Consider the following 14,317-nt stretch of genomic DNA (forward strand, 5'->3'; position numbering starts at 1 on the left):
CATGACGCAAATACTCAAGTCATTTTTAAAATGAAACCTTAAAATGAATAATATTTGGAGAGAAAAAAAAAGAAACAAACAATCCTTTCAAAAGGAAAAGTCAAGTCACTTTATAAAAAGCACACCATTACCATATCTAGAAAGCACTTTTTACTTGCCTGTAAATTGTACACTTCCAATATAACTTAATGAAAAACCTGTCAGCATCATCCAATTAAAAAAATAATTCTTCCAAAGGATAACTTGGTAAAGGGATCTCAGTCTTGGACTGCTAGCTCAGGGATTTTTTTTTTTCTTCAGGTGGCTAAATTCTGTACAAGACTGAGCCCCAGGCTATTTAAATAGAGTATGTTAATGCATCACAATAACTAATAATCGAGCACTTTATGCCGATTTTTACATTTCTAACCTATATGGCAAATTTGCAATGTTTTTCTCTGAAAAAACAGGTTTTTTCTTACTCTCCACAGAATTAAGTTTGAACATTCCTTACAAAGAATGAGTTGGGTTTCAAAACAAATAATAACAATGCACAATTCTTGTAATATTGTATATTTTTTGAACTAAAGCTATCTCGTAAAATAAAAGCTGGAATATGTAAGCAGCATAATCACAGAAACCCTTTTGGAGTAACAAACTATCAAAACTAGAAATGAAAATGTTTTAACACAACAATACATCACTGAAGCACTGAATTCTAGATATTATATATACCACTACAGTGTATTAGAACATTGCGTTTTCTAATACTGGCAATTTTCAAGGTAGATAGAACATATAACTTAAACTTCTCTTTTATAGTAAAACTCATACCTCAGTAGTCTACTCTAGTAGACTCTACTAGACTCTCTAGTCTACTCTAGTAGACTACTAGAATATTCATTCTTTTGAGATTATCAGAGTTGTTGTCCACTAAAGCCAAGCACAGATAAAGAGATAGGGAGGCAGGTGGGAAGGTAGGCAGGCAGTCTTTTACCTTGAACAACAAAATTGACAGCCTGCCTCTCTGCTTGAGTGCGTAGTTTGTAATCCTGTGCGTTGATATTAGCCAGTGGTCTTTTACGTCCCATTATGGAAACCACATAACCTTGTAGGATTTAAATAGAAATTAGTATTCTTGGTGATTAAAATTAAATTTCAAAAATTCTTTTTGAATATAGATTTTTGTAACTGTGTGCTGCCTGAGTCAATTTAATATTTTGCCCTCTGCATATACTCAGAGCTCCTCTTATTTAAACCTTAGACGCTTATTGTATTTTTGGTCTAATTATTTCATTCAGAGAATTGGTACATGTTATACAAGGAAAACTTCTGTTCATTAAAGCTATATTTTCATTAGGAATGTCTACTGATATACCAGCAAACTCTCTCTGTGGGAGATGAAACTATAAATACCTAGCAGAATTAGCTATCTATTAGCAGCCATAATTAGAGCTTTACATGCAATGAATAGTTTACTTGGGAATAGCAAAGAAAAATCAATTTGTGGAGCAATTAAATCATTAATGAGTATTTCCCAAAATTATCAAATAGTTTTTGGGGAAAAAAAAACACAAAAAGTTATAACTTGTTTTCCCTTTTCTTTACGTGATATTTTCATGTCCCTTTCACAGCCAAGCTTTCTTACGTTTATTGTGGTGGGTTTTCTTAGTTTAAAAGAAACACATGAAAACACAGTAAAAGCTTCACATTAGGCCTAATGATGTATTTTGCCAAAATAACTATTTTGGAGTGCAAATGAGAGGAGTTGAGATAGGAAAAGAAATGCGAGGGTCCTCTTGTCAAAATAACACACAAAAAACGTTAACTCAGCTTATATTCAAAACTAAACTTCTTTTCTTATTTTAAGGAAAATGAAAAATCATTCATGTTAGAAATATATCTTATTAAAATCTTTTTATATACTTCTGATCACTTTGACTATCCATGAATTGTTATTAGACACCATGGAAGTTCAGACTGCCACAGACTTTCATCTCCTCTTCGGCAATCAAGATAGGCAAGCACATGTGGTAAGGAGGCCTCTCCAAGCACAAAGTTATGACCTTGCTATGGACAACACGTACCCAGACTTATGTACAGGATGAATTAATACAGCTTTCTGCAAATTACTATATTTCCAGAAGCCCTGATACCAAAAGACCCAGTTTTGGAAGAAGGAGCTGAATTATCTGGAAGTTAAGATATTCTTTGGCAAATCAGTCTTCATAATTTAACTAAGATTTTCTAAGAAGAACAGTATCTAAAGATGGAATTCTTGAAACATTGGATTCTTAGGGAAAAATAGATTTATTGTAATATCCTTATACCAGTGTGGTATGTTTCCACAACAGAATCACCCTTGCAATACCCATAGCTAATTAGCACCCCCAAACAAATACCATCTTTCATATAACAGTGGCAGAGTATGCTTTTGTGGTCAAAGATTAATCTGCAAATACATACTTGAATGAGGTCTTAAAGTAGTCTTTTTTATATGTTGATCACTTAATCAAATAATAACAAGATCATAACATATATACTAATAAATATATTTTCATCACAAATTAATATTTTTTCTGTTTATCATGTCTACATGGAGCATCGGACATTAGTAACACCTAAATAATACTAGTCAGGTGGATGCTGTTCACCTTTGAACTGCAGATAAGCAAAAAGAAGTTACTGTATAATGAGCTTACTAGGTTGTAATGGTTTTGTTGGAAAGATGGAATCTGAGGCAATGGTTGATATATGGGATTAAGAGAAGGAGTAAGTACTAATTAGACAAGCATGTTTTGATGACAATCAACGACATTAGTTATGACACTTTTGTGTCATAAACCCATAAACCCAATTCTTTATCACAGAGGTTTGGGTATTGAAATTGATTCGCCTTCAAGAAAGGAATGCTACGTTATTTTAAATAGATCAAAGAAATAAATAGTAAATGCGTCACATTTTGCTAGATGTGTGATATTGGGCTTAATTATAACTAAAAATGGATTTTCAGTAACTTCACTTTTGTTTAGTAATATTAGTGAATGAAGGAATGCAACTGTGTGACACAATGACAGTTCATGCTTCCAGTACATTTTTAAGCTCTACAAAGAAGGAGTACTATTAATTTTCATGACTAGAAATCAGTTACATGTTTTTATCATGACACTCACCCATACAATGATGGGTAATATTACATTGCAAATTTACTATTTATTTCTGCAAAATGTCTTAGTACTTTATACCATACTAAGAAACAAATCAATTTTGACAGTTCTGCTAATAAGCTTTTAAAAGAAAATATTTCAAGCAGCTATATTTCTCTCCTCAAATTACTGCACTCCTAGGATTCACTAAATATAAATGAGTATGCAGACTAACAACAAATTTGACGCAAGAAGTGTTTGCAGCTGCTGGCTCCAAGAAGCACTTTGCACACATCTGTCATCACAGATACCACCTGAATTTCAAGAACATAAATTCTGACTGATGCAAAGAAAAAATACATGAAAAAAAATTGACTCTGTAAATTGACTCTTTGACTAAATGACTGAACTTCCACGGTCCACCAGCCACGTAGCATATTTATTAAGTAAAAGATTCCCTGGGTTTTTTTTTTATGTTGGAGTACATTATATGTCAAAATGATGCGGTGTAACTTGACATTAAGTAGGGTTCACTCTGAGAACAGACGTCTTATTTTGTTAGCATCTTTCTGAGAAAAGGCAGATAACCAGCTCCTCTCAGAGTTGAAAGAGAAAAAAACCTGATTCACCAAGAAATTATATTCCAAGTATTTTCTTGTCCTATAACTATGTGAATTTTGGTTAAGCCAAATCTTTGTCTTCACCACTGTCACACAGTGCTGATTATTAAACAAAAATATGCTTACAGACTTTGGATTACCTTTATTTCGGCATTGCTCAATGGTTTGCTTTGTAAATTCATGTACTTTCTTATATTTTTGCATAAAACTTTCTATGAATTGACTGGCTTGAACAGGAGTAATTCCCAGGCAGTCAGCAAGACGTTCTTTACCTGGTGGTAAAGAAATTATCTTTATTATGCAATAAATCAGAACAGAAATCCACTACATATAATAGCAAGGTTACATTCACAATTAGTGGAATTAGTTGACTTATCTCTATGAAAGGACAGATCTGATATACTACAATCATATTTCAACAAAGCAAATATTTCAACTTTGAGCTTGAATGTTTTACTAAAGTTACTAGATTAAGAATATATTTAATAAGTAGTATGTAATTAAGAAAATCCTAGTTATAGTTTATACCTATAATGTGATTGAAATCTCTTTTGTTCACAGAATAACTTTGTTACTTTAAGTATCATTTTACTCGTTCAGTGTGCTAATCTGCAAATGTTGAGGAGCCACAGAAAAACTTAACTGCTGAAGCAATCAGACCAAGCACCCTGATTTTAGAAAGGTCATTAGGAGTCTGAGTCCCACAGAATTCAAACAATCTTAGGTTCCTCAACATCTGTAAAAATATGGGTCCAAGTTGTGAGATAAAAGGGTTGGAAAAAGAAAAAACAGAAAAAGTGTTCCAACAGAGAGAGAAAGGAATGGTAACTTTTGGATAGGATATAGGTGCGCAATATACATTATGTTAGATCTAAGAGCATTTATAAGATAATGTGGAAAAAAACTGAAGACAGTTTTCCAGAGTGTGAAAATATAAGCTAAGAGCTACAGTTTAAACACATTTATAAACCAAACAGTTCCAGTAAAAATAAAACATACATCCACATTAGTCATATGAGGTTTGAAAGACAGATATATTTAAGTCAGCTGTACAGCAACACAAAACCAGCACTGTGTCTGCAAATAACATAAGATGAGAGGCGACATCTCAAGGCACCAAAGGCATTGAGTAGTTATTGCCACAGTAATACTGTCAAGAAAAATTATCTAGCATTTTTGAAAGAGAGATTTCAGCCACCTAAATGCCATCACTGTCAGTCTGATGTGCATTTCAGAAAAATTCTGTAGCATTTTGTTCTCAGTCATGCCAGTATCTGCACTGAGCTGAAGGAATACCAGTCTGGACAAGGTACTAGAAGAAGAAATTCACAAGACATCCAGGATAATTCTTGCTGAGCTATTACAGGTCTGTACTTTTATTTGACATCTAATTAATTTGGGATTTCTTCCTCGGTCAGCAAATGACAAATCTATTTGCTAAAGCACATATTGTTAACATCTAGGAGACTGCTGTGGCTTACTTGGAGAATTGCAACATCTAAGGTTGTCCATGTTATCCACCTAAAATCTACTGATATACAGAAAAAAAGTATTGCGTAAAACAGTAGGAAAATTAAGCCACAATGTCAGTAAAGAAGCCTGAAAGGTTGCAGGGAAATCCAGTTCCTGGGAAGCAAAAAGAGGGGAATGTACAGCCATGTAATCATGTTAGATCACATTTGATCCCATAGGGCCATGCAAAGCAAGGCTGAGCAGTGGACTAAAGCTTCCCCGAGTGCTCTGCCTGTGTTATTTGTGCCAGGGGAATTGTTAGCAGCAGCCTATGAGTTGCGGCGTCCTCCACTCTGTAATATTATCTTCCAAACTGAATTTATCATTAGTTTCCCTGTTTTTCATTTAAACACCTTGACATCCCTCTGTGTTAATTCAGGGCTTGAACATACTGCCATTGAATGGAATTAATTCCTTATTTTAAAGATGTTTAGGTTGTCTTTGCTTTAGTTTTAAAAAGATGATTGAGGAAGAACCAGGTGAATTGAATTGCTCCAAACCAAGCAAAAGACTGTGATACTGTCATCCCTCTCGATATTTGGTGCATTTATTAAAGTACCAACTCCTAGACATAAGACTCTTCTTTTTTTATTATACTATTTTCTATCCTCCAAGATTACAGAAAAGACCTTGAAAACATGAACAAAGTGTAACCTAAAACTAAGAAAACAGAAAGAAAAAAAAAAAAAAGATTACCGCATGAAAGATTTCCATTGAGTCCAGTAAGCATAATACAGGCAAGCTCCTCAGCGAATGCTTCTGTATTTTTCAATCCCAAAAGAAGTGAAACAAGTAAGTATTATTCACACTCTTCAGTTGTATCAAAATGTCTCCTTAATGAAAATTTAGCCATTTTTTGAAGGGACACAAACTGTGGGTGGAATCCAGTCCATCAGTTTCAGATATCTAATAATTCGGTTTTGTCAGTCCAGTTTCCATGTAAATAGTTTAATGATAGCACTCCATGTTGTTTTAATTAGGATCTGATCACACTGCCAATGAACTGAAGCATCTTATTATCTTTCAGGTGCTTCAGTTGCCCTCATTTGAGAGAGAGGGAGACAAAGCATAAACAAGTAAGTGGAGATACTTAAATCAAGCACCGGTGCACTGAAATTTTTAGTGCCTGGTACAGAGCAAGTGAGGGAGTGCCAATAAAATCTGCTTGATCTAATCATCTGAGCTCTTTATAGCATGAGTAGACAGACGTAAGCTCTATTGAGGGAGGCTCTAGCCCCAGTAACCGAGGCTGTTCCTTTTCTCCACTGACTGTGTACAGAACTACAGGGCATTCAACCTGTGGTGATTCAGGCTCGTTGAGTCTAGTATCTGCCTGTTCCAACCAGAGTGAAGGGAACAGATAGAAAATGTGTAGCATCTGCATGGGTCAGGGGTGCTAATGCTTGCATTTTATAAAACAATCTAGTGATGAAAACATTCAGGCTGGAAATAGGAGATTTGATTCCAGGTCTCAGCATAGGAAGGTCTGAATTTACATTGCAGGGAGCTAGTGCTGGGCTTTTTAATTTAGATTTTAAACACATATGTTTAAAATGCAATACAGCGTAATGTAAAAATGCACGTGTATATATAGTCTTCTATGTGCGTGTATAATCTATACACACCCCTATATATAAAATAGATATTCTGGAGAGATGAAACTGAAGTGGTTTTCTCCCTTTCTCAGTTGAATGCCCTAAACAATAAACTGAATGCCCTTGGCCAACTCTGCCTTTGATTCAAATACTACTGTTGACTCACAGCGAAGAGGGTTTAGAAAGCATTCTCACCCATGAACTCAAGATGTAGTTTTAAGTTCTTCCAAGTTAAATAAAGCCTGCAATCTAGAGCTCTCCTTTCCTAAATGAGTTTTCCAAGCACTAAGAGCTTTTGGATTTCTCCAGAAGACCTACATAAGGTTCAGTTAGCTGTTCACTAAAACAAATTCACAAGAGCTTTTCAGCTGATGATACATCAGGTAGGCTGATCTGTCGACCCAGAAAAGATAATTCTAAGCACGTATGAAGCATAAGTAGAGTTGGGCATCATTTAAGAAATGGTAGGCAGTTTTGGGAAGTATGCAGAATGTCTTGATTTATCTAGGACCCAGGCAGGACTTCGGCCGAATGGGTAGCAGCGTGGATTTTTGCAGGTTTTCTGCAGTTGTGAAGAAATGGCAGCAAACATTAAGATGTAACGTAAGGAAACACTTTCATACTGTGCGTGTGATCGAGCACTGGCACAGGTTGCCCAGGAAGGTTGTGGAGTCTCCATCCTTGACAACATTCAAAAACTGTCTGGACACAGTCCTGGGCAACCGGCTCTAGATGTCCCTGCTTGAGCAGGGGGGCTCGATCTGGTGACCTCCAGAGGTCTCTTCCAACCTCAGCCACTCTGTTGGAGTTCTTTTATTTTCATTGCTGTTATTCTTATTTCTGTCTATATACTGACTGAATGCAAAATTCACTCAAAATTATACTCATTTTAGATAAAGACAAATGCTTCAGTTACGTCAGCAGCAAATAAATAGGAAATCAGAGTAATATTTGCATATGTCGATGGGGTTGTATTGATTTGATAATTTTGATACTGGGTAGATCATTTAATAATCCTTGATAAAAATAAAACTGTAATCCTGACAAACTTTTACTCACCTTTAGAAATTCAGTCTACTTATATAAATTATGTATAAAGTATTAACCTACTGTAGCTGGGTTTTTTTTCTAAAAATGCCTACCTGCTCCATAAACCACTGAGTAAACTATACGTTTCGCTTGCTCTCTATCAGTGTGTTTCACTTGTTCACTTGGAATCCCCTTCCTAAACAAAGAAACAAACATCATACATTTTCAGTTAAAAATAATTCGTTATCCCCACAGAAAATGTCAATAGGCATTTAATAACTACAGACTTGTAAAATATGAACAGAAGCACTTAATGGCTTTTGTCTTCGGCCAGGAATGCACAACTTTTTTGCAAATTTTGGTTGTGATAGTCCATAGTAAATGAAACTCCTTACTTTAATCTTCATCTTCTCCTTTCCTTTTCTTTTTAATCAAGTTATTGGCTAGGAAAAGTCCTACAACTATGTTATTAGTTTTTTAGGCTGAAGAGGATTCAATATTGACTGATGAGAAAAATTAAATCTTTTCAGCAATAGCATTTCTTCAAGACGTAACGTATATAGAGACTCAAAGCATATATCTGACCTAAAGCTTATTTAAACAAAGGTTATATCAGGGCTTCACTAATAGGATATCTAACCTTTTAACAAGAATAATGACTGATAAAAGCATGCACTGAATCTCTCCATATGTCTTACAGAGCTCCACAATAGAGATGCTTCACAAAACAGCAGCACTGGCTGTTTCTTTACTAGAGAGTGTAGCTAGTTTACTCCCAGCAAAGTATCATCCTTCCTGGTTCCCATTTACTCACCAACTGATGTAAATAGTCCTTTGAAAGGGCTAATGGATTTAGCAATTTCCAAACAAAAAGCTAGGACTCTACAATCGTCAAGCAGCTGCCACCTATGCCTTTCCTTATCCAAATGTAGCTTCAGAGAGAACACTGACATTATTGACAACTGACAGCACTGAAGAATAATGATCATTTGGTTTAAATGGAAATGCATCGGGGGAAATCTCGATCACCTACTCACACTTTGAAAAGAAATAACTACAGAAATTGTATTTGGAACATGGAGATGAATTGCTATCAGAGACACTTGACGACATATGCACTATTTGTGAATAAGTCTCCTCATAACACTGTTCGTGATGATTTGGTTGTATTTTTAAAAGCAAAGTTTGCTATGTTTTGTTATAAAAATTTTTCGCCATGAAAGATGCTTTGTCATGCAAATTTTGGCTGATGAGCTTTGAAAAAATGGCACGTTTCTGTGTATCTTCTTGAATAAGGATCTTCCACCATTATTATGATATTCGAACACCTAGAAAATCAGCAGAGACACAAATCTTTGCTTGCTCAGCTCATACACTGATTTTAGCCAAGCCTATGCACAGTGCTGGTATAATTAGGCACTCTGAATGATAAACAGGTAGACCTTGAGTGCAATCAGCTTTAAGCAAGTCCTTATGACAGTACAGATTTTTTGAAGAGGAGAAATAAAATTGAATATGATTTCAAACCTTCATTGGGCAAACAGTCTTTGGTTTTGTAGAAGCTCACATTATTCCTTTGAATGCTACTAATTGCTCAAAGATAAAAAGGAATTTTCACTGCTCCTTTTAGGCTGAGGAACATGAACAACTGGATAATCTCATACTGTTTTCCATCTGAAATCAAGACTCTTCCCACTTAAGTCAATCATTCTGTTAGTTGGAGACTCTTACTATTTGCCAACTTAATTATGCCAGGTCAAAAGTTCACAGCTCTTTTGAATAAAGTAGGTTGAGACTCCCAAATGTACCTGACTCAGAGGACAAAGTGGCAATTGGAGCTACTAAGTGCAGAATTAGGAATTAAGGATTTCCTGAAGCAACCTCTGGAATAAAGTCTGCAGGAATTTCCTGAAGAACCTGGCAGAAAGCTACATATACAACTGAGAAAGTATTTATCCAGAATCAGGAGGGAAAAGAGAATCTGATAAGAGAGTAGATCTTACCTGAGGACCTTTCTGATATGAAGAACCAAGACTGAAGAATGCTGAAACTAGGGAAACAATACAAAATGTAATACTGCTTTCCTAATACTGCATAATTTGAACTAGAGGCCTGGAGAAGGCAAGAGATAGGAGTACAGTAATAGTTTACTTGCAGGTTTACCTAAGTCTGAGGCTAGAGACAACTGAGAGCCAAAGGGTCAGCAGAGCGTGAGTACGTTAGCTGCTCATTTATCTAAGAAAGGACTATAATAGAAAGAACACAGTGGTTAAGAAATCATAGAAATCTGTAGAGGAACATACATACTCATCAGATCATGGTACTGAGGAAGACACAAGAGGAGAGTCTTGCTGGTGGTTCTACAGAAGCTGTAACAGTGAAAGAAAACACTAGAATGAACTTGATTATGTGCACAGCGAGAACCACTACTAGGATTTTAAGGATGTTTTTGCATTATCCAAACCTTCAACTTCAAAGGGCTGAATGGGAAAACCAGAAATAGACTTATTACTATAATCATGATAGGCAGTGTCAGAAGGAAGTTTCTGTGTTTCCATTGTAAGCAATCACAATAAAACCTTGCCTAACACAGTTACCGGCGCAGATGTACATGCATCATGCGATCATGGCAATCACAACAGTCCCTTAGCATTTCCTGATCTTTGGTTAGTCATGAAATACATGAGAAGCTATTAAAATTTCAGAGCTTTATGTCAAATATTTCTTTTAACATAATGCTAAAACCAAAACAGTCAGTCAACTCCTCCTAGTGTGTCAGAGTGGGAAATGTGAGCACTTGACAGAGAGTCATTACATCTACTACTCTGTATATCTGTAAATATACATACCACATTCAAGAATTCAGAATAAAAAAAGTATGAAATTTCCATATAAATCACAAGTGCTTGAACACACAGAAGTCATTTATCAAAACTATTCCTTTTTTTTCTAATCATGATTTTTTTTTTCTGTTTGTATTTACAATTATTAGTTTCTACCTAGGATGCATGATTCCTTCTGTAATACGAGTGGCATTCCTGCAGTCTGAGGTGAAGACTATTTATTCCTTTGAGTTACAAAATAGGGGAGGGAGGGGGGCAGGCAATTTCTCAGAAATGCAGCAGCCATATTAGACATCCTCAGTGGACTTTCTTCTTCAGTTTGTTTCCTCTACAAACAAATTTATATTTGAGATAACTAATTTGTTTTAGTGGGTACTGTGAGAACGTATTTAAAGTTAAAATGTTTTTTTTTGGCTTTAGACTCAACATGGAATACCACGATATTGAAAATTGATATTAGAATCATAGAATCTTCATGGTTGGAAAGGACCTTTGAGATCATCGAGTCCAACCAAAATATTGTTATCTTCTTACTTGTGTAAGAAATGTTTAAGCTACAATCACTAAGCAAGCTATCTAATACATGAAAATACTCAGCGCTGAATTGTGGTATGATGTAAAATAGACCTATAGTGGAGATGCATTGTTTTCAAATAAACTTGAATCTGAAAAAGGAAGCTGAATGGCCATAAAAAAGCCTTAGCTGCTGGGCCCAGACAGTGACATGGAGGCAGACTTCAGCTCACCCAGTACTGTATGTACGTCTAGCAGAACAGGAAGTGTGTTAATGCAATGTAATAGAAATTCATGCAGAGAAAAAAGCTCAACAGAAGAAAGAATTTGCAGCAGGTTTTGTTGTGGGAATAGCACAGTTTCTGAAGTCCTGCAGGAAATATATATGCAGTTATTAGTTCTAGCATGAAACATATTTTTCCATTTTATGACATCTTTCTCATTACTTTCTCTCTCTCTCAAATATGCTATTTGTTCAAGTTCATAATCAATATTATCACCATCTTCAAATTCCTCCTGACTTGCCATGTCCAAATGTGCAATATTTCACCTCCTATATCCTTGTTCTTGCCTGCATACTTGTCTCAGTCTATTTCCACATCTCTGATTTGTTTGTCCTTTACCTTTCTTCGTTTAGTACTGCTTTGCAAGTACTTCACTTTATAGTACTTTACTTGATACACATCTATTAGGTAGAATAAAGAATGGACTTAAGTGCTAGGAGACGTGTGCAGGTTAACAGAACTCATTATTCTTGTAAGGAGTTAGCAGAACTAAACAATCTGGAAAGGTCTGTGAGGACAACAAAACAACTTACAGCCAAAAATTGTAGAAAATCTGACAAACATAGTGAGAGCAGAGATATACAAACTCTTTGAAAAGGTGCTTCTACTAAGAACTGGGCTGTATGCCTAGAACGCTGCTTAATTCCTAGAGTGAAAAAAATGGAGAAAAATTTTCTAGCAAAAGAGTGAAGAAGGATAATATCAAACTGTTAGTAAGAAACATACTATGTTTCTTAGTAACAGATATGAAACTTAAGATCAGGCATATGCAGTTTATTACTTTTTCAGAGATAGTATCTTGAATATTTTCTATATTTTCTCAAAAATTCACTGTATGTTTTCATACGTTAATGATGTCTAATGGACGTCTCAAGGAATTTCTGCTGAATTAAATCTCAAGTCTTCTTTATACCCAAGAAAAATATGGCAATCATATCTATAATTTAAAAAAAGCTTAACTATAAACCAACTATAAACACATTTAACACAGAGTAGAGACCTGGATGGATTTATTTTTAACTGCACAGAGTATTAAAAAGAAAGAATTAATGCAAATTTTAGTATACAGAAATGAGCACGCACAGCATGAAATATATGAACACAAAAAACCTCAGAGGCCACAGGGCATAAAGTTTGAGCAATACTAAAATAAAACTTTGAGAACAGGTAGAAATGGAAGGAAATCAGTCTTAAAAGAACGCGATAAGACATTTCAGCATTTCTGGGAAATGTTGTATGGTGACGGAATTCGTCTGTTTATGTACAGGAAGAGGCAGAACAAACTTCTCAAACACAATATCTGGCAGACATGCGTTGCCTTGATCTGCATTACATTCCAGCCAAGCTAAGCTCAGTCATAACAGCCACAAGGTCTTGGCTGCTCTCCTGCATCTGCCAATTAGTCCAAGTCCTAGCTGTGAGTTGTTGATGTGGGAAACGAGATGGAGCGCCATTAAATTCATTTTATAGATGGTCATTAATGTCCAATAAATGAGTGAATATATGAGTGAATACACATTCGTTCATCTGACTGCTTTTACAGCTTTTTTAAATTTCATCAGTGAACTATATAAATCTCTCATTTTTAATCACCTGTTGCTATTTAATAGCAGATGAGGGTTGTATATTTTGTAAGTTTGTGCCTGGAACTTTGTGTTGGCACATGAAACTGGTACAGACAGTTTATGTAATAAGTGACAACTGCAAGCTTTAGAAAAGCTCAGTTTTACAGTGGTATCGCCACTGGATATATCACGTAGGAGGTAAATTTTGAAAGCTTACTTTTTCAATTACATTTGCCTTATTATACCTAAGGCAAGCAGAATATATTTACCACAATGTATGTGTGAATCTTAAACATACGGAAAAGATTGGCTACACATAACCTTGTCTGCTAACTGTTAATGCAATGCACAAGAATAAGCAATTTTTTTGAAAGCTGCTATTCCATGACTAATGGAAAATGCTGACAAGGCTCAGGCATAAGTTGTCTCAGACATTTTTAAGGTAACATGTGGAAACGATCTTGGAACAACTTTTGCCTGGCTAATCTCTGTTACAAAATACAGAAAAGGAAGAGGCTAGGAAACAAATAGTTTCCCTGAAGCCACTGTCATATCAAAATAGATCACTACTTTTGCTTCACCTGTCAATCAAGAGCCAGGCATAAGGTACATGCAATTAGCCCATCAAGATATATTTATCATACACAGTTTTAATGTATAGTTTGATAGAGAATGTCCAGTGAGAACCACATGTATAACCATACATATATATGCCTTTTATAACTATGAATCATTTACACAACTGTTCTAAACAAAAAGTAGCTAGACTGTCTTCCTCATAAAAAGAGCATAGACACATCAGCATGAAAAATGAAATTTGTCTAGACTCCACAGAAGAAGGGAAATAAAGCTAAGATGCTTTTCTAAAAAAAAAAAAAAAAAAGGAAACAAGCACCTACAAAGACTGAAATTCAGACAAACGTTTTGTCAGAAGGGAAACAGTAGTGGAAACAGCTAACAGAAAGATAGACCTTTCTGATGTAACCTAAGTATACATTAAGTCATTGTTCTATTTCTTTATTTATGTCACTTCTAAATACTTCTCATGTCTGATTCAGATGTTATGTCAAATGCTTGTATTTGCATTTTTATCATAACCTGGTTTGCATAAGTGAGATATAAAGTTACAGAATAACACAAAGAAACTCCTCAGACAAGGATATGCATGAATAAATGAATCAACAAATTAGGGCATCGGGATATCTTATGTAGTACACTAGATGAGGAGGAG

The 14,317-nt window shown here is 35.2% G+C and overlaps 1 protein-coding gene across 1 annotated transcript in view; it reads right to left on the minus strand.

The window, feature by feature from the left end:
- The window catches only part of POLN (DNA polymerase nu), a 94,556-nt gene that overhangs the window by 27,300 nt on the left and 52,939 nt on the right, over positions 1 to 14,317 (minus strand). The window contains exons 16-18 of the mRNA XM_074587392.1: positions 7,995 to 8,077; positions 3,886 to 4,017; positions 977 to 1,087 (exon numbers count right to left, since the gene is read on the minus strand). Of these exons, the coding sequence (XP_074443493.1) occupies positions 977 to 1,087; positions 3,886 to 4,017; positions 7,995 to 8,077 (326 nt within the window). The remainder of the gene's footprint in view (positions 1 to 976; positions 1,088 to 3,885; positions 4,018 to 7,994; positions 8,078 to 14,317) is intronic.

The sequence above is a fragment of the Larus michahellis genome, chromosome 5 (genome assembly GCF_964199755.1).
Source record: "Larus michahellis chromosome 5, bLarMic1.1, whole genome shotgun sequence".
Taxonomy (NCBI): Eukaryota; Metazoa; Chordata; class Aves; order Charadriiformes; family Laridae; genus Larus; species Larus michahellis.